Source organism: Chelmon rostratus, chromosome 22, assembly GCF_017976325.1.
Source record: "Chelmon rostratus isolate fCheRos1 chromosome 22, fCheRos1.pri, whole genome shotgun sequence".
In the NCBI taxonomy this organism is placed as follows: domain Eukaryota; kingdom Metazoa; phylum Chordata; class Actinopteri; order Chaetodontiformes; family Chaetodontidae; genus Chelmon; species Chelmon rostratus.
The window spans coordinates 7,903,779-7,921,330 of NC_055679.1; the positions used below are offsets into that span (position 1 = coordinate 7,903,779).

A 17,552-nucleotide genomic window follows, 5' to 3' on the forward strand; every position below is an offset into this window, starting at 1 on the left:
TCCTACAGCACTTTAAGGTATCATTTGCACAATGGTTCGTCGCAACCACAAAAGAAAGGTGCGCTCATTCCAGACAAAACATTAGTATTGCTAATGTTTCGAGTCCAGTTAACAGTCATACAATACGCCAATACTCATGCGCCACTTTCATCTAAGACTAACAACTGTCGCGATTGCAACGTTTGTCGAAAAAAGGGAGGCTGAGAACAATGTTTTTTTTTAATTGTCTTTAAATCAGACACAAAGCCAAAAATATTGATACAGAATATAAATAATCAGATTTCCTGCTCACATCAATTAATCAATCAATGATAAGTATATATCTGCCATTTTTATGAAATCTTCAATAAAAGGGCTATCAAAATAATTTTCAAGTAAAAGCACAAAATGTTAAAGCAAAGCGAACAAGCCAGCTTATTTAAAATTCAAATTTAAATGAAGTCTTGGCATCTGTGGCGTCTAGTAGTCATCGTGAAATGGATACTCGGGATGATCAGACCACCTGTTGAGTCAGTAAAGAGTGATAGTATTTACTTCTTTATTACAGTAACACATCACTCACACATTATGCACTATACTCACATGAGCAGTTCCACAAAACGAATATTCTTGTTCAGTCCCTCAATTGCCTTCATCTCAGCCTCAGAAAGCGAGAAGTCGAATATCTGCAGATCGATCACAACACATTTCTTCATGTTTGTTTGTTTTTTGTTGTTGTTGTTGTTTTAAGCTATACCCCTGCATGCTGAACGGCCGCCTTAACTGACGCCATACAAACAAACCTGAAAGTTCTCCTTTATGCGAACAGGGCTGAAGCTCTTCGGGATGACCACCACTCCTCTCTGCACGTTGAACCTCAAGGCCACCTGGGCTGTGGCCTTGTTGTACTTTTTAGCAACCGAGACCAGCAGCTCATCTTCCAGCAATGGGGGGCATGTCAGGTTTACCCTGTGGAAGTGGACGGTATTTTACTAGGAGACGACGAATTACATCTGCACAGTTAAATAGGCAGTTTAGAAGTGCCAGCCAGACCTTGTGAAAGCATCTGAATCAGTTTAGCTGAGAACATTGCATCTTTAATTTGCTATCATTAGTTACACATTAAGTGAATGTGATAAGTATGCGTTTCTCTTGCATACAGTACCAGGATGCATCTCTAGATGTCCCCAAGGGGCTGTATCCCACAATGACAATATCCTTCTGCTTGCAGTACTCAAATAGCTTTGGCTGAGTGAAATACGGATGACATTCAACCTGTGTTAAAAAAAAAATCCCACAAACAGTGTTTGTTAGTTGCTGAAGACAGACTGAATGCTTCTTTGTGAGTCTTATGTGCGATATTAGTCAGTATTTATGTACCAAGCCAGTTTTCTTAAGGGCATCTGCACACTATTGTGATAAAATTTCTATTCAGTTTGCTTAGCACAATATGTCTCTGACTTGGCACACTTTCTTGTGTTGGTCGATTATGTCTTTCCCTTCTATAATCCAGACCTCAATGTTTTCTTAGAATTTGCCAGAACTAATGTTCTCTGTACCTGGTTTGACACAGGTTTGTGTTTCAGCCCAGGTTTGTTGAGGATCAGTTCCAGTTGCCGCTTGTTGAAGTTGGATACGCCAAGTGATTTTACTAGTCCAGCATCTTTGCAAGCCTCCAAAGCCTTGAACACAAGAAAAGCAGGAAGCAGGAAATTAGACTTTGAACTTTGAACAGAATGTCAGTTTTATAAGTGAACAGCACAGAGTACTTCCAAGTGTAAGGCTCCTGACCTTCAGCGTGTCAATTATCTACCTTTTTCTACATGCAACATTGACAGTAAAGTCTGAGACTGAAGAAGAATAATGCAGTTGTGAATGAAAGGCTTTGTAGACTTCAGTGGAGAGAAGAGGGGAAAGCTGATTTTCATCATTAATTATTTACTTATAGCCAGTGTTGCCCAAAGTAGACATGCAGGTCAACAAGTCTCACCTCCCACGTAGCACAGAGATCTGTCTCGTGATAAATGTGCTTCCCATTTTCATCTTTGGGGTAAAATGTATCTCCTGGCTTCAGAAAATAATAATATTCAGTGAGATGAATAATTGACATTTATTAACATGTTGAATAATGAAAAAATGTGTACAACTCCAGTTCCAAAAAAGTTGGGACACTGTAAAAAATAAAAACAGAATGCAATCATCTGCAAATAAACTGTGTTTCCAAAAATGTTTTTGATCCTGAGCCCATGTATGCCTGAGAATAATGTCATTCATCCAGGTCATTGTAAGCTTTAGGGCATTCAATCGTTGGCGACTGGACCTCGTCAGTTTGTCTTGGAAGACGTTTCCCCTCTTCATCTCAAATAGATGAAGCCTGCTCAGATGAGAGGCGAAACGTCTTCCAAGACAAACTGACGAGGTCCAGTTGCGAACGATTGAATGCCCTAAAGCTGAGCCCATGTCGTAACATTTTTTATACAATCCTGTCTTCACAAAATAATGAACCTTCCTCCAACATTGCTTGTGAATGTCTGAGCCTTACCAGGATTCTCCTTTCATACACAATCATGATGCTATCACCTGTTACCAAGCAACCTGTTTACCTGTGGAATGTTCCAAACAAGTGTTTTGGATCATTCCACAACTTTCCATGTCTTTTTTTGCTGTCCCAACTTCTTTGAAACGTGTTGCTGCATCAAATTCAGAATAAGCAGATACGATGATGAAGCTGATGAGGTAAAACATGAAATATATTGTCTTTGTACTGTTTTCAATTGAGTATGTCTCAAAAAGGATCAGCAAGTTATCATATATTGTTTTATGCGTTACACAGCATCCCAAACTTTTTTGTAATCAGGGTTGTGATGTTGTTTTGACAAATTAAAGAGACATCTTTTTAATGTGACATTAAACACACGTATACCTTAAAGGCTGTGGGCATTTCAACAATGTAGAGGTCGACATAATCCAGCTGTAATGTCTTCAAGGTTTTCTCCAAAGCAGGTCGTACCAATTCTGGGGGGTGAAATGTGTTCCATAACTGCATGACCAGTGCACGCAAAAAAAAGTATTAGTAGTTGCAAAAGTCCGGGATTCATTTAGTAGCTATAAAGTTCACTGAACTCCACAGGAAGACCAAAGTAAATATTGCACACCTTTCCGCAGTAGAAGATGTCCTCCCTCTTCACAGTTCCATCTGCAATTTTCTCCCTGATGGCTTGTCCCACCTCATGTTCGTTGAAATAGACCAAGGCCCCATCGATGTGTCTGTACCCTGTTTCAATAGCCACTTTGACTGATTCATATGCAGTTCCTTTAGGAGTCTATCAAAAAGAAACACCTTTATGAGTGAATAATATCTCTTTTTTAAAAAAGCTCCTACAGACAAAAACTCACAGCGTGAACTGTATAACTCTTAAAACTGTTAATTTTCATTTTCAACTGTTCATTCAGATCAATTACTATTTAACCCGTACTAACCCTTATTAATTGACCCGTTTTCAAGTTTAGGAATGTAAAAAGTACCATTTGCTTTTTTGTACTGGAACAAGGCTTCATCTAATCCTCAGACACAACTAGTGTAATGCAACAAAATTAATTTTCACCATTTTCGTAAATTCTAAAGGTCTAAAAAAAAAAAAGTGACATTTGTGCTGTTATGGGTCAAATTTGATCCAGCAGAGCATACTGGCTGTTGTATGCATCACTTAAAAGCTGTGGGTTGCTGTGGATCAAATATGGCTCAATGTGCCCCACAACACACACACACACACACACACACACACGCACGCAGACAGGCTCCCTTCACCCCACGTGAACTCAAACTTTCTCGCAGAAGCTATGCGGTGAAAAACAATATTGGATGATAACTAGTGTTTTTAATAATTTTCAGGCTCAGGAGTTAAATAACGGGTCAAATTTGACCCGCCAAAACAAAAGACGTGGGCAGCTTTCTAACACACTACAAGGGTCCTACATGCACTCTGGCCCTGTGATGTGTCCTACCGTGCGGGGATCCCCGTAGGTTCCCAATCCCATTAACGGTATGCTGTTTCCATCACTCAAAGGAATGGAATGACTCCCAGCAGTCAAGTTCATGCTCATCAAAGTGCGTATTGTCAATATCAAACTTTGGCAGTGCTGCTGATTGTGTCCTCATCCAACACACAGGCTAAATATACTATCCTATATAAGTTGGCACAGTTAATGGAGTCTGTCCTATTGCACTTTAACCACGACCGAAACTCCTCCTAGGTACAAAGCGCAGCCTCCCACTGGCAAATAACTGACAGAGTGATAAAATAACTGAAGCATTCACGCGGAAGTAATTAAATTTGATAGTCAGCATTTTTAACATTTTTAGCATTCATCAACTTTTATATGGTGCTCATTATTTACCATGGCTACTGGTCAGTTGGTTAAAAAATGTCAGCCTATTTGTTGCAATTTTCGAAATGCAGTTTGGCCCCAACCGGGCACTGTAGCTTTAAAATACCGCAGTGCCGTATGGGTAATACATGGACTGTGTTTTGAGCAAAGAATTCACAGATGGTCGCCTTTCCCCATGGACATATGAGCTTCAAATATACTATCTATGTTACGAAATGTTGATTTACAAGCGAGTTTCCGCTCTTATCTTTCGCCTGTTTGGATAAGAACTGGCACATTCATGGGAATATATTATTTATTGTCTCGAGCGTATGTGTAATTAAAATAGGCTACATTGCTAATTTAGCTCCTAGGACGGGAAGAAATACACTTTCGCTAAAGCGGTCACCGCACAGTTTAATAAGCCATCTTGAATGATTGAAGGACTATGTCTTTAATGTCGTAAGGCATAATGCGAATAACATTATTTATATTCCTTATCTGCCTTGTTCATTAAGGATAGTCTTAAGGCTATCCTTTGTTTCCAATCGCAAAGCTACATTGACTGCCTGACTGGAAAGATCGGGAAGTAGCAGACTAAAAATGGATGAAAGTGCCGAAAACGTTGACAACGACGACATTGTCATTATCGTGGAAAACGAGGCGGAGAGTTTGCCGGCCGAGGAAGAGAGGCTGAAACAGCAAGGCGCCTTCGGGTTGATGGACACTTGTCCCATCTGCAAGTTGAGCTTCCACAACAGAGAGCCCAAACTCCTGCCGTGTCTTCACTCTTTCTGCAAGAGGTGTCTCCCCGCTCCCTTCAGGAGTGCTGACCCGAGGCGTGACTCGCAAGGTCAAGTCGACAACAACAAACCACGTGAGAGTCGTGTTTTTTTATTCATTAGGATGTAATGGAGAGGCGATATGATCTTACATCCGGTAGCAAGTTGTGAAAGATGCAGCTGTGGCAGCTTGTGATGACAAAGCTGGCCATGACAAGTTGGAGCAGAAGTCGGTGCTTTTATAATGTCAAGCTTAGTGTCATGTGACTTTTTTCATGTATGTCGGCCATGTATGGATGATCAGGACGATACAATACAGTCACAGGGTGTTTTTGATTAAATATTATGATATTGATATTGATATAATGTGACAATAGTTGGGCGGTGACTATTTTTCGTTAACTGAAATGCAGCCTGTAAGAGCAACTAGACAAACTTGAATAATGACATGTATCTAACCCCCAAGTCATCTCTGTGTACACACCACTTAAGATAATAGATGATTTCCAGTGTTATTTTATTATATCGATATTGCATAGCTAAGTATCATTCAGCTTTGTGTTTGTTTCAAACAATACATGCCTGTCAGTCGTTGTGAGCCGACTCCTTTAATATTGGTTCTGGTCTCTTGCCTCAGTGGGTGCCATTCGATGTCCAGTATGCCGACAGGAATGCTGGGAGATGGACGTTTTGGATAATTTCTTTGTCAAGGACTCAGCCGAGGTGCCGAGCAGCACCGTAGAGAAAACCAGCCAGGTCGGTCATTACCTTCCCCATCCTGACGCCGTTCACCTGGCAACAGGTTGCTTATGTCAACCCCACTCTACCAAGCGGGGATCTCCTCCATTCATTTCCTCTTTTACCTTTGTCTTCGGTAGGTGTGTATGAGCTGTGATGACAACACAGAGGCAACAGGCTACTGCGTGGAGTGTGTGGAGTTCCTGTGTGTGACATGTATTGAGGCACACCAGAGGGTCAAGTTCACCAGGGACCACACCATACGCCAGAAGGAGGAGATGTCTCCAGGTAGAGTGTGTCAAACATGGCAGGAAAGCAGTTTTTTCTGGAATTTGGTTGACTTGAAAGTAACAACTTCACTGTTTTATGCTGCATTGAAGTGATTATGCATGCTACACCTTAATTAGTGTAGTCTAAACACTGTTAAATACTGAAGGAAGACAATTCTGCTAACAAGCTTAGGCGATCTAGACTGCGGGCTGTACAGTGTATTGTCCTTATACCTTTCACCCAGTAACATAGAAGAGAGATGAATCTTATTGTAAAAATTTTAGCAAGGGATGGGACCATTTGCTCGGCCTGTCTAAAGGGTTGTTTCCTACCAGCCAGAATTGTGAAGTATTGTAGACTAACTGCCCTGGCAAGATGTGAGTCATGATAATGATGGTTCAAATCTTGAAAAAGCTGAGCCTACATTTAAGTTGACATAAGCTGACTTGACATTTCCTTTTTCTCCCGTTGTCTGTATCCCAGAAGCAGTAAGTATTTCCACGCAGAAGCCTGTGTTTTGCGACATACACAAGCAGGAGCCACTGAAGCTGTTTTGTGAGACGTGCGACCGACTCACCTGTCGAGACTGTCAGCTGCTGAAGCACAAAGATCACAAGTAGGCTGATTTATTACTATTTTTATTTCCCTGCAATAAAAATAATGTATTGTTACACTTATCTTCCTTAAATATTGGCAATAGGTGTATGGTGTTAGTCTCTTACCAAAAAAGAATCCCCAATAATTAATTTCGGAGACTAACTTAAATTAAACCAATAACACGAAGGACAGTTTCCAGTTATTAATGCACATGTGTTTTCTGTCCAGCTACCAGTTTCTGGAGGATGCGTACAGGAACCACAGGCAGTATCTGGAGAACATGACTCAGCAGTTGCAAGAGAAAAGAAAAGCCATTGAGGACGTGTCCAGCTGTATCAGCACTGGGTAAAGCAACTGTTTTTCTGTTTTTTCAGATACACTCGTATTTTTATGCAATATGAATCTGACAAATTAGTTCATTTGGGATACTAAGACTTATTTTTCCAGGTTATGGGTTTTAGCAAATGTAATTACATTGACAATCATCTGCATATTGTAGCTGATGCTGGATTCATGTGAGGAATGATATTAAAATTCCATTTCCTTTTCTGCCATCAAATTCTCTCAGACTCCAGCAAGTTGACGAAAACCGGAAGTCTGTAACAAATGAAATAAAGAAGTCCATCTGTAACTTGATTATGGAGATCAACAGGAAGGGAAAAATTCTGGTTAACCAGCTTGAGGTATGTTTAATCTGCCAAGTTAAATGACTTTTCGAAGGCAGTTGTCACATTTAGAATGGGTGGCAATTCATGCACACATTTTCTCCCAGGCTTTGACTAAGGACCACGAGTTGGGTTTGAAAAAGCAGCAAGAGGACGTCAACTCTCTGAGCAGGCACCTAGACCACGTCATCAGCTTTACCAAATGGGCCACAGCCAGCCATAGTGGAACAGCACTCCTGTACTGCAAGAGGCTGGTGAGTGTCTTCAGCATCAAGCAACAAACTAATTACTTTTCCGTCCAGCTGTTACATGTACTTTAACTTGCTGAAGAAAGACTTTTCTTTGCAATAATAATTAGATAAAATCCTACAATACTTTCATAACTTCAGTGATTCTATTTTAAATATCGCTGCCATTTTTTTCTCCTAGATCCTTTATCAGATCCATTACCTGATGAGAGCAAGCTGTAATCCCTCCATCGTCCCTCAGAGTTCTGTTCGCTTTCAGTGTCGCTCTGGTTTCTGGGCCACCAACGTAGACCTCGGTAAGACCAGCATCGCCTAAAGCTTACAGTACGAGTCAAGCAGCAACGGAAGAACAAGTGTTTCATACAGATTTGTAGAAGGCTTAGTGTGTCTTAAAAACCAACCATCTGCAGGAATACCTGCAAACCACACATTTCCTGTTGTAGATCTTTAAATGATAAAATGACCACACCAGCTGTGATTTAAGAAAAGGAGGAAAATCTGGTCAAAATAATCCTCAATAAGGTTATTCATGGTAATAAGAGAGGTACAGCCCACTGTTGGACCTTTTTGGTGATGTCATACCATACTTTTATTTTAACTTTATTTCTCAATGTGCTCTTAAATCTAGTAAACAAGGTCGATTGTTTTTGCTTCTCTGTCTTCCAGTGTGTGAATCTTGTCTGGCCTGAATAACATTTAATTAATCTTATTATCTTCTTTGTTTTGTTTGAGCACATGTGTGTACTTCCTTTTCTAAAACAGGAGCATCAAGTTTATGAGAGGCTACAGCACACCTGCATGGTTTTAATTTGCACTTGGCTTGCAGATGGAATGATGGATAACAACAGTTGTGTGCATGTCTTTGCTTAAATTGCTTTTTGCAGGAGACAGTTGAAGAACAATAGTGTAACAGTTGTGAACTCTCTCAAACCTTAACCACAAAGATCAATTTAATCATGAGACATGCCTGCAGTCAATATTTTGAATTGTTCCGGGACTCAAACTTTGACTCATCCGTGCATGGAACTGGATTCACCCCTCCCACTCTCTAGTCTTTCTGTGGAAGTACCCACATTTCTTTCGTTACTCCTCCACTGAGGTTTACCACCATTTACATCTTCTCTAGCCACCTGATGATGAAACAGCAGCTGGGATAACTTAAGCTGAGCTTCCCAGAAAACCTGTGACTCAGATTGACTTGTCTCTGAGTGTCCCTTTGGATCTTCTCATGGGCAGGAATTACTTACTCTTGGCCACCAACAAATGCTTACAGAGCTCTAATAAGTATCTTACATTAACCATAGTCTATTAACCATACCAAGAATGACTTCCTTTGTATTTCTTTCTTTCTTGTTGAGTCACCAAGTACGGGCAACAGGTGCAGGTCCATGATTAACATAGACGTAGGCAGCAGGAATGTTTGTTATTCCTGCATATAATGGAGCAGAAAATGTTAAGTACATCTGGACTTAATATAATGATTGTTGTGAGACAGGTGCTAGACAGTCATGACTAAAACAGGGTTAGAAACATGCATTCAAGTTTCTGTCTCCAAGTGAAAGGCAGAAAAAGTGGTTTGGTCATTAAAGGGGAACTTTTACGGGAGTGCGACTACATATGTGAAGAAAGTTGTATGAAGCCTTTTGTGGCTGCAGGGGAGCTGCATGAAATGAGAATGTTCCTCAAGTGATAGCAGCTCTGAGCTATATTAGACACATATGTTATAACACACCTGAATGTCGGACCAAAGTGTTGGCCATCGTGTTGCATTGTGCGTCATATAAATGGCAGGTCTTGACAAGGAAGAACAATTTGTGTAATAAGGAAAAGCGATATCCCTGGTTTGACCACCTACTGTTTTTACCCTTTGCTAAATCAGAAGTTAGAATATCAGTGTCAACCAGTGGACTGGGGCACAATTCACAATTTATTTCTTGACTGCTTATTTTCTCCAGGTTCTCTGGTAGTAGAGAGGGGGCCGGGCCGGCCGCCCATCACCAACCACCAGCCTGGTCCCAGAGCAGAGGCACCCACTGGAGGACTCTCAGCAGCTCAGCAGCGACAGAGCACCCTGGCACAGCTCCAGATGCAGGTTGGCCTTTCATCACAGTCAGTAAAAAAAAAAAAGCTGTTGTTCAGGTCAAACTTGTTAAATCTTTCTTTAAACTTTTTGCTGACTGTACCAGACTACCATACTAAATTCTGTGCATTTATCTCTCCTTTATTTCTCTGCCCAAGGTGGACAAGCTGTCCCAGCAGCCCCACAGGCAGCCCCCTCCCAACCACTGGTCCTGGTACCAAAACGTCCGACTCCCAGGACCACCCGGCCCTCCACCCCCAACCAGACCCATCCACGGTGGGTCCTCCCCATCACAAGGCCCCCCCAGTTTGGGCCACCCGGGTCGCAGATACGGAAACACCCACCCCAACCCTAGAAGCCCCACATCGTCCATGCTTCACAACGCGGGATTCCCTCCCGCTCAGGTGAGTTAGTGCAGGTAGAAAGATGAGAATGTGCAGGTGTGTGTGGGGAATTTTCTGTATGTTCTCTATGCCAAACATGAGCTGCTCGTCACGTGGAAATCCTGCTACTTTGTTTTAAACACACGTATACGTCACAAGTATACATTGATGTGATTGTTATAAAGATTCTGGGAAAAATCTGTTAATCTTCTGCCTCAAAAAGTGGGGTGACTCAACTTGTTTTATCTACTAGAGTATACTGAATCCTCTCAGTTTTTTCATACATTTCCAGTACCAGCATTTTCTTCTTCTTCTTGAGAAATGCCAAAGTTTTCACTAGGAAATAAAAACATTTCTTGTTTTTTGTTACTGTAAATGTCTGTAATTGTTTTTAACACTTGCTGTTTCCCACTCCAGTCGGACAAAGTGACTTACAGTTGATGCTGAACTGGCTTTTCTATTCTCTCAACTTATTTTCCTACATCTAGTCTCTGAGAGATCTGATCCATACCTCCAGCTTTCCTCCTAAACCCATCGATGTGTCGCAGGGTACGTCCCGTTACCCGCATCCTCTGCCCGCCGGGGCGGCTACACAGACGTCACTACATCAGGTTGGTAAGAGGCTACAAGGTCTTCAGTCTCACATGAGCATCAGAGACTAAGTGGTTGATTTGTGGAAGTTTTACAAAGCTTTAATTACACCACTTTTTTTTTTCTTCCCTTAAGCGGGGCCTCCCTGAGTCGTCCTTCCTGAAGAGAAGTGAGGCTGGTGGATCTGTCCCCTCCATCACCATCTCCATCCCCAAACCCAGCTTCGCTCCAAGCGTGGCCTCAGCAGCTGCAGACAAAACGAGCGCGCTGAATCACATAGCAGGTCATTATCACTGCGCTAACGATGCAGCAAGTCTAAAGATCTGATCCCATGTCAACATTAATCTTAAATGACTTCTCTTCTTCTCCTCTCAAGTTCAAGCAAGGCAGAACTCTCCGATAGCCAAGCCGTCTTCCTCAGACAGAAGCACGGGGTAAGAAAAGATGCTAAACTCTATCCTCATCACAGCTCCTCGTCTCTATGGCTCATTTTTACGGTTCAGTGTTGAGTGTTGGATTGTTTCGCCTCTGTTCCCACCAGCTGCTTCTTTCATTGGTGCTGCTGTTGATTATTGGTTTTTGGGACACTGTGTTAAATTACTGTGAACATTTGACCACATCTATCAATCTTTATTTTGCAACTCTTACGTAGTTCCCATTGTGCAGTTTTTCGTCCAAGTATTCATTTATCTCACTTTGAAACTAATAGCTTTTTTTTGCACACTTTAATTTTTAGGTTCTCCACTGGCAAAGATTATGGCTGATACTTTTTCTTAATGTTTTGCTTTTGAATCTGTGCTTTTTAACTAGAGAGATGTGCTGGAAGTGCTACTTGCTGTGTCTGACATTTGGTTAGAATTGTGCCTTTTTAGTGCACAACGTTGAAACGACTTTAAATTGTGTCATGTTTTGATGGCAGTCGTCTTCATTAGCCTTAAGTCCTAACAGCTCGTCTAAAGTATATTTAATTCCCCCCAAAATCTGTCTATTTAAACAGTTAATATCTGATATATTATCTCTGACCTTTTGACACTTACTTAATGTTTTCACTCAACTATGTAATGTGACGTTTGAGTGATTCAGAGGACAAAATTTCATAAAAAAAACTATATAACTATATTGTGGTCACGCTCTTTCCTTCTCCTCTCTCTGGCAAACTCTTCCCTGAAGGACGACTACCTGGAAGCCATCTTTTGAGGCTCCATCTGCCCCCTCAGCCAAGCGACGAAGAAGGTCGTCCCCTGGACCCGTTATCGTCATCAAGGACGAACCAGAGGATGAGGATGAAGTTCGTTTTGTGAGAGAACTACTCGAGTTGCACAAGAATGTTGTAGAAACTGAATGTAGCATGTACAGTAGGTGACAGGCTGTCAATCACAATACAGAGCTGCATGCAAACTTTATTGAGTAGGAGTGTCATAGCCTGTGTTTCCTCTGCCTGCAGGTCCAGTCCAGTGCAGGCTCCAGCCTGCCGGACAGCAGCACCGGGGCCCAGTCAAAGCCTCGACAGCAGCTCAAGGCGCCCGCCCCAGTGCCGGCCCCTGGATCAGAGTCCAAAGCAGGGAAGGAGCAACGTCCTCAGTCCGCAGGGCAGCCAGAGTCTGAAAAGAGACCGGAGCCGGAGGAAGATCCCAACGAGGACTGGTGCGCCGTCTGTCAGAACGGAGGGGAGCTGCTCTGTTGCGACAAGTGTCCCAAAGTTTTCCATCTGTCCTGTCACATTCCCACTCTGAATGAGTCCCCCAGGTGAGAGACACATTGTCTCTCAATGCAGTGGCTGCACAATTAAATGATGATGGACACATAAAATAAGAGTAATAATATTTTTTAATAAAAATTCTGAATAAGAATAAATTTGTATCCATTATTGCTGCTGTGAAGACTGTGTCTACAATTTATCTTTGAAAATAAGTATTTTATTATAGCTTTTACTCACCAATGTCAGAGTATATCATCTTAACTACTTTAATAATTCTTAGTACACCAACATCTTTAAAATCTTCTGATATTTAAAGCATTCTTACATGAAATGTTTCATTGTAATTTCCCTAATCTGAGAAATGTGCTTGAAAATCTTTAAAAAATGTTGTTTTTGTAATTTATGGATATAAAAGTAGATTTCTTGCTTACAGTAATTTAATAGAACAGACCTTTCTTGTTTTACAGTAGTATACTGATTAGTCTAGATTTTATTGCAGCAGCAAGTTTGTGATATTGAAAGGTTTGTTAATTGGTTTACACTGAGAGGTGATACATCTGAAGAGGACTGCAAACATCTTCGGGAAAACCCTGAAGGTTTCTGGGATTTTTGCATTTGCTGGTATTGTAGTGCAGCTCCTGTATTCATGCTGGTCAAACTTAAAGCAGAACTGCACCAGGTTATAAAACGTGTTGGATATAATGCACAATGATAATGAATGGTGTACACTTTGTGCTCATTTAACACAGTTTTTGAGTTTTCTTTTGGTTGCCCGATCAGTCAAATTTTATCCAACACAGAGAAAGTCCATCTTGGATCATGATCACATTAAGTCATTTAACAGTAAAATAATCAATCAGAGGAGTAGTTTGCAATAATGTATACAGATGATGGGGATTCTGATCTCCAGTTCCAGCTTGATCATATTCAGCTGTAGTTGGCCAATCTTTGGCATCTGTCCTTACCACTTTTCCCCTCCTGACGTGTCTCCACAGCGGCGAGTGGTTCTGTTCGTTCTGCCGGGACCTCGTCTCTCCTGAGATGGAATACGACTCCGACAGCAAGGACGACCCGGCCCCTGAAGGGTTCCCGCCTGTCGATAGAAGGGTATGATCACTCAGCTGGTCTTTCCCTGTGCAAGACATTCATTCTGTTTTTATGATTATTCCTGTGTTTGAGACCAAAGCCTTTTAATGATTTCCACTGTGGCTGTCTCCCATCAGACAAGTTTCCTGTCATTAAGGAAGACCGTTTCCTCTACAGAACATGATCAGTTCAATGTCGGATTGAATGTTTTTTCTTCTGTTTCTATATGCAGAGGTGTGAGAGGCTGCTGCTGCGTCTGTTCTGCAATGACTTCAGCACTGACTTCCAGCAGCCTGCTTCTCCATCAGTAAGTTACAGTCTTTAGTATTTGTGAACAAAGTTTAAATTAAAAAAAAAAATCTCCATTTAATGTGATGTGAAGGAAATGACACTTTTTTGCTGATACTTGTTTGTGCAGCAGGTAGAAACAGGTAGATGAGAAAAAATTTAATGTACTAAAAGTCATTCTCCTAGTTTTTAGAAAGGGAAACATTCGGATGCCATTGTAATGACTTCAAAAAAGAGAAGATGCACTACTTTATTGTTTCCAGTGGAGACACTGAAGAATTACTAATGACAGTGAGATAATCTGTCCTGTAATAAACTTCAACTGTAGTGAAGTTCACTACTTCACTAAAAATGTACCTCAGTAACTGTAAAAATTAGTTTTTTTTTAATTGTGCTCAGTTGCAGTAACAAATGTTTATCAGAAGTGTGTAGTTTTGTTTTTTTTTACTTTTTTACTTTTGATGTTATTTTAAATAATACAGCCAAGTTGATTCCAAGTTGGGACACTGTGAAAAACATAAATAATTCAGAATGTGATAACCTCTCCATCCTTTTTGACTTATACTCAATAGAAAACAGTGCAAAGACACTATATTTAATGTTTGGCCTCATCATTGTCATTGATTTGTGTGAATATCTGCTTATTCTGAGTTTGATGGCAGTAATACATTTCAAACAAGTTGGGACAGGAAAAGATTGGGAAAGTTGTGGAACGCTCCAAAAACACCTGTTTGGAGCATTCCACAGGTAAACAGGTTGATTGGTAACAGGTGATAGTATCATGATTGGGTATGAACGGAGCATCCTGGAAAGGCAAGCTAGGATGGAGCGAGGTTCACCACTTTGTGAACACATGATTGTGTAAAGGATGTTACTACATGAGCTCAGGGACACTTTGTAAAACCGTCTGACTGAGTTGTAGTTGTGTTTTAGCATAAAGATTCAGTTTGAAAGCGGCAACTAAAAAAATGTTATTCTCATATGAGTTGTGTTGGATGCTTAACCTTCACTGTTTTTCTAATGTAGGAGACAAGAAGGTACAAAGAGCTGATCAAGACCCCGATGGATTTGTCAATAGTGAAGAGGAGACTGGAGTCGAAGTCGAGGGAAGATGAAGGCTACAGTCGTCCGGAGGGGTTTGTTGCAGACGTCAGGCTCATATTTTTCAACTGTGCAAAGTACTACAAGGTAATTATCAGTTTCTATAAACGGTCCCTGTGGGAAATTAACCAGCATTCTGCAAAAACAGAATGATTGTATTGTGTAATAATGTATCTAACACATTTTCTGCTTATTGACAAATGCCATTTAATCATTTGCGCTTTTCTAAAGTACTTGCTCTTTTTCTGTGCACTGACTTTACAGGCGACCTCCGAAGTGGGCAGTGCAGGCTTGTACTTGGAGGACTACTTTGAGGAACAGTTGAAACAAGTCTACCCAGACAGGGTCTTCCCTGGAGGGAGGGAAGAGCAGATGATTCCTCCTCTGGAGGATGAGATAGATGAGGAAGAGGAAGGGATGATGGAGGAAGGCATGGCTCCAGTAGAAGACGATAAACAGCAAAGTCCTGCAGGAGAAGGAATCCCCCCTGTGGAAGAGGACTTGCCACCTCTGGAAGATGCGTCAGCCTCGGCGGAGGAAGAAAAGCCAGGAACGGAGGAGAAAGCGATCAATGCGAGCGAGAATGGGACGGACAAAAAGGTGGCAGGCGCGCCTTCTGCAGAGGGGGTGGAGCAGCACGAGGAGACTCCTGTGAAGATCTCCGCAGCTGCTGATAGCGAAACAAAACATGGAGAAGCTCCCAGCTCCCCCAGAAAAGAGAGCCCTCAGCTTTCTCCAGATAAGGCTGCAGAGCCACCTGAAGCCCAGGAGAAGGAGTCGAGTCCTGCAGACACAGCTAAAGAGGAGAAGGGATAGATGGATTTCATCAGACAGAAACTCTGGAAACATGGATGATTTCAGGCTTCCACAGAAGTGGCCCCAGTGGGGACCTACATTTGCTGCACTCAGACATTTTTTGTAATATATTTGCAATAGGAAGAAGAAGGGTACTGCTGTACTAAATAGACTTATTTAGTCGCGGTCGTGCTGTAGATGCACAACGAAGGGTGCAAATAAAGCTCCTTTCGTGTTTTTTTCTGGACAGCGGTTACAATTTTACTGTAACTAAAAGGTTATTTTCTGTGATGACGACTCTGAAAAGCACACAAAAGATATTCTTTGTTGATACTATCATGTGTAAGTTATCATTGGTTACCTTGCTTATCACCTGTACATAATAATGCCATGAACCCAAGGCACAAATGCTGCAATCAAAATAAGAAAAGAAAAACAAGATTTTGAATTAACAATGCATGTCACATGTCTTAATGTACATAATAACGCCTCCATTTTTGTGTTTTAGGACTTGTACTAGCCATTTGGCGCATACACAAATAGTTTTATTGCAATAGTATTGTTTTGTTTTTTTATTAGTATGCTATGTATGCAACAAACAGAGCCGCTGCGTGTGCTGTAGTGTCTGTGCAGAAGGAAGTGCAACGTCTGTCAGCGCGACATTGATTTAAACAGACCCTTGACAAAGCTGGCATTTTAACCACCGTGATTTTTTTTTTCATTTCTGTGTTGCCAGTTTGAGGCCTCTTTTTCCCCCAGTCCCAGCAGTGTTTTATCACATGGCAGCCTTGTTGGATTTTATCATGAGGACAGTTCTTTGCTGCTATCAGTCCAAGATAATTCAGAGACACGACTATCACTTTCTAATCATCAGCCTCTGACAGCAGTGTGTTTTCCAGACTGTGTCCTTGCCCTCCTGCTGCATGATTACTTTTGCATATGATTAGGCCCGAGCCTTATTGGTTTAATCACTTAAAGTAATGTAAAAAGCCTCCAGTTCCACCCAGTTGGTCAATGGCATTACAAGAAAAACACATTTTGTTTGGACTAAACTCTCCTGTATGGACATCAACTCACTTGAGATGAAAAGCTACAATATGTATTATTTCATCCAACATCATGATTTGTATTATTTATTGAGGGGACACAGGACCTGTAAATGAACTCTACGAACAATGTTCAGCATTAAAGCTCCTGCATTTACAATATTTGTAATAAACAGGGTTACATGTGGATCTGACTTCCACCGCTGTCGTCTTTATTCTGTTTCTTTTTAGGTAATGCAACACACTGCATCATGACAAAATGGAATTTGCTTCTAGCGTTGGAATGGTTCTCAACCTGTGGTCTCAACCCCTTCAAGGGGTCACAAGATTAATTTGAGGGGTCGAGACATGATTAACAGAAAGAGAAAACACTTTTGCTTCTTTTAATTATTACACATGACTTCATAATTAGCCTGTTTGCATTCTGTGTTCTATGAAGGCTGCTGGTACTTATTTTCATTTGTTTTCTCTCTGATATGTTTGTGATTAGCTGCCATTATACATGTTAATTTAAAAGATTTCATTTTTAGTTTCAACCAAACTCATTTCAAAAACCTAAGCAATGCTAAAATAAAATAGAAGAAACACCACAAAGAGGCATTTAGGCACTTTATAGCCCAGCATTACGTTATTTAAGCTTTTTTTTCTTTTTTTTATTTTCTTTTTTTTGGTCTGTAGTTTGGACCCCCTTATTATTTCATCTTTTCTTAAAATTCCCCTGTCTTATTCATCTTCGACCCCGGCAACAACTTCTTTGGGGTGACTTCAGTAAATGCAGTTATCGGCCGTGTGTTTATTATTCAGCAGGCAGACAGTGAAACGCGGCTCCCTCCACC

The 17,552-nt window shown here is 41.1% G+C and overlaps 2 protein-coding genes across 4 annotated transcripts; one reads left to right on the forward strand and one right to left on the reverse strand.

Moving 5' to 3' along the window:
• Positions 1 to 290: 290 nt before the first annotated feature.
• On the reverse strand, positions 291 to 4,094 carry LOC121625499 (aldo-keto reductase family 1 member D1-like). Of its 2 annotated transcripts, XM_041963598.1 has the most exons (9): positions 3,985 to 4,094; positions 3,135 to 3,302; positions 2,903 to 3,019; positions 1,970 to 2,047; positions 1,539 to 1,661; positions 1,145 to 1,254; positions 783 to 948; positions 583 to 665; positions 291 to 502 (listed from the first exon to the last, which is right to left on the reverse strand). In XM_041963598.1, the coding sequence occupies exons 1-9, from the start codon at positions 4,081 to 4,083 to the stop codon at positions 460 to 462; spliced, it is 987 nt and encodes a 328-aa protein (XP_041819532.1). In that variant the 5' UTR covers positions 4,084 to 4,094; the 3' UTR covers positions 291 to 459. The 2 variants fall into 2 exon arrangements, with proteins under 2 accessions (XP_041819532.1, XP_041819533.1); XM_041963599.1 differs by lacking the exon at positions 1,539 to 1,661.
• Positions 4,095 to 4,493: 399 nt separating this feature from the next.
• On the forward strand, positions 4,494 to 16,897 carry trim24 (tripartite motif containing 24). 2 transcript variants are annotated; one of them, XM_041963596.1, is made up of 19 exons: positions 4,494 to 5,224; positions 5,767 to 5,885; positions 6,008 to 6,155; positions 6,621 to 6,753; positions 6,963 to 7,079; positions 7,303 to 7,417; positions 7,507 to 7,653; positions 7,829 to 7,943; positions 9,603 to 9,739; positions 9,886 to 10,131; positions 10,599 to 10,721; positions 10,837 to 10,984; positions 11,078 to 11,135; positions 11,872 to 11,998; positions 12,146 to 12,447; positions 13,396 to 13,507; positions 13,719 to 13,793; positions 14,801 to 14,962; positions 15,140 to 16,897. In XM_041963596.1, the coding sequence occupies exons 1-19, from the start codon at positions 4,951 to 4,953 to the stop codon at positions 15,689 to 15,691; spliced, it is 3,210 nt and encodes a 1,069-aa protein (XP_041819530.1). In that variant the 5' UTR covers positions 4,494 to 4,950; the 3' UTR covers positions 15,692 to 16,897. The 2 variants fall into 2 exon arrangements, with proteins under 2 accessions (XP_041819530.1, XP_041819531.1); XM_041963597.1 differs by having other exon boundaries at positions 6,624 to 6,753.
• The last annotated feature ends 655 nt before the right edge of the window (positions 16,898 to 17,552 follow it).

What these genes read in the sequence shown, in the direction of transcription:
- LOC121625499 (XM_041963598.1), bottom strand. Translation starts at nt 4,083, where the DNA reads ATGAGCATGAACTTGACTGCTGGGAGTCATTCCATTCCTTTGAGTGAT. An exon ending in CCTACGGGGATCCCCGCACG is followed by an intron (nt 3,303 to 3,984) that starts GTAGGACACATC and finishes TCTTTTTGATAG; the next exon opens with ACTCCTAAAGGAACTGCATA. An exon ending in GCATAAAGGAGAACTTTCAG is followed by an intron (nt 666 to 782) that starts GTTTGTTTGTAT and finishes ATCGATCTGCAG; the next exon opens with ATATTCGACTTCTCGCTTTC.
- trim24 (XM_041963596.1), top strand. Translation starts at nt 4,951, where the DNA reads ATGGATGAAAGTGCCGAAAACGTTGACAACGACGACATTGTCATTATC. An exon ending in ATGAGGATGAAGTTCGTTTT is followed by an intron (nt 11,999 to 12,145) that starts GTGAGAGAACTA and finishes CTCTGCCTGCAG; the next exon opens with GTCCAGTCCAGTGCAGGCTC. An exon ending in ACTGTGCAAAGTACTACAAG is followed by an intron (nt 14,963 to 15,139) that starts GTAATTATCAGT and finishes CTGACTTTACAG; the next exon opens with GCGACCTCCGAAGTGGGCAG.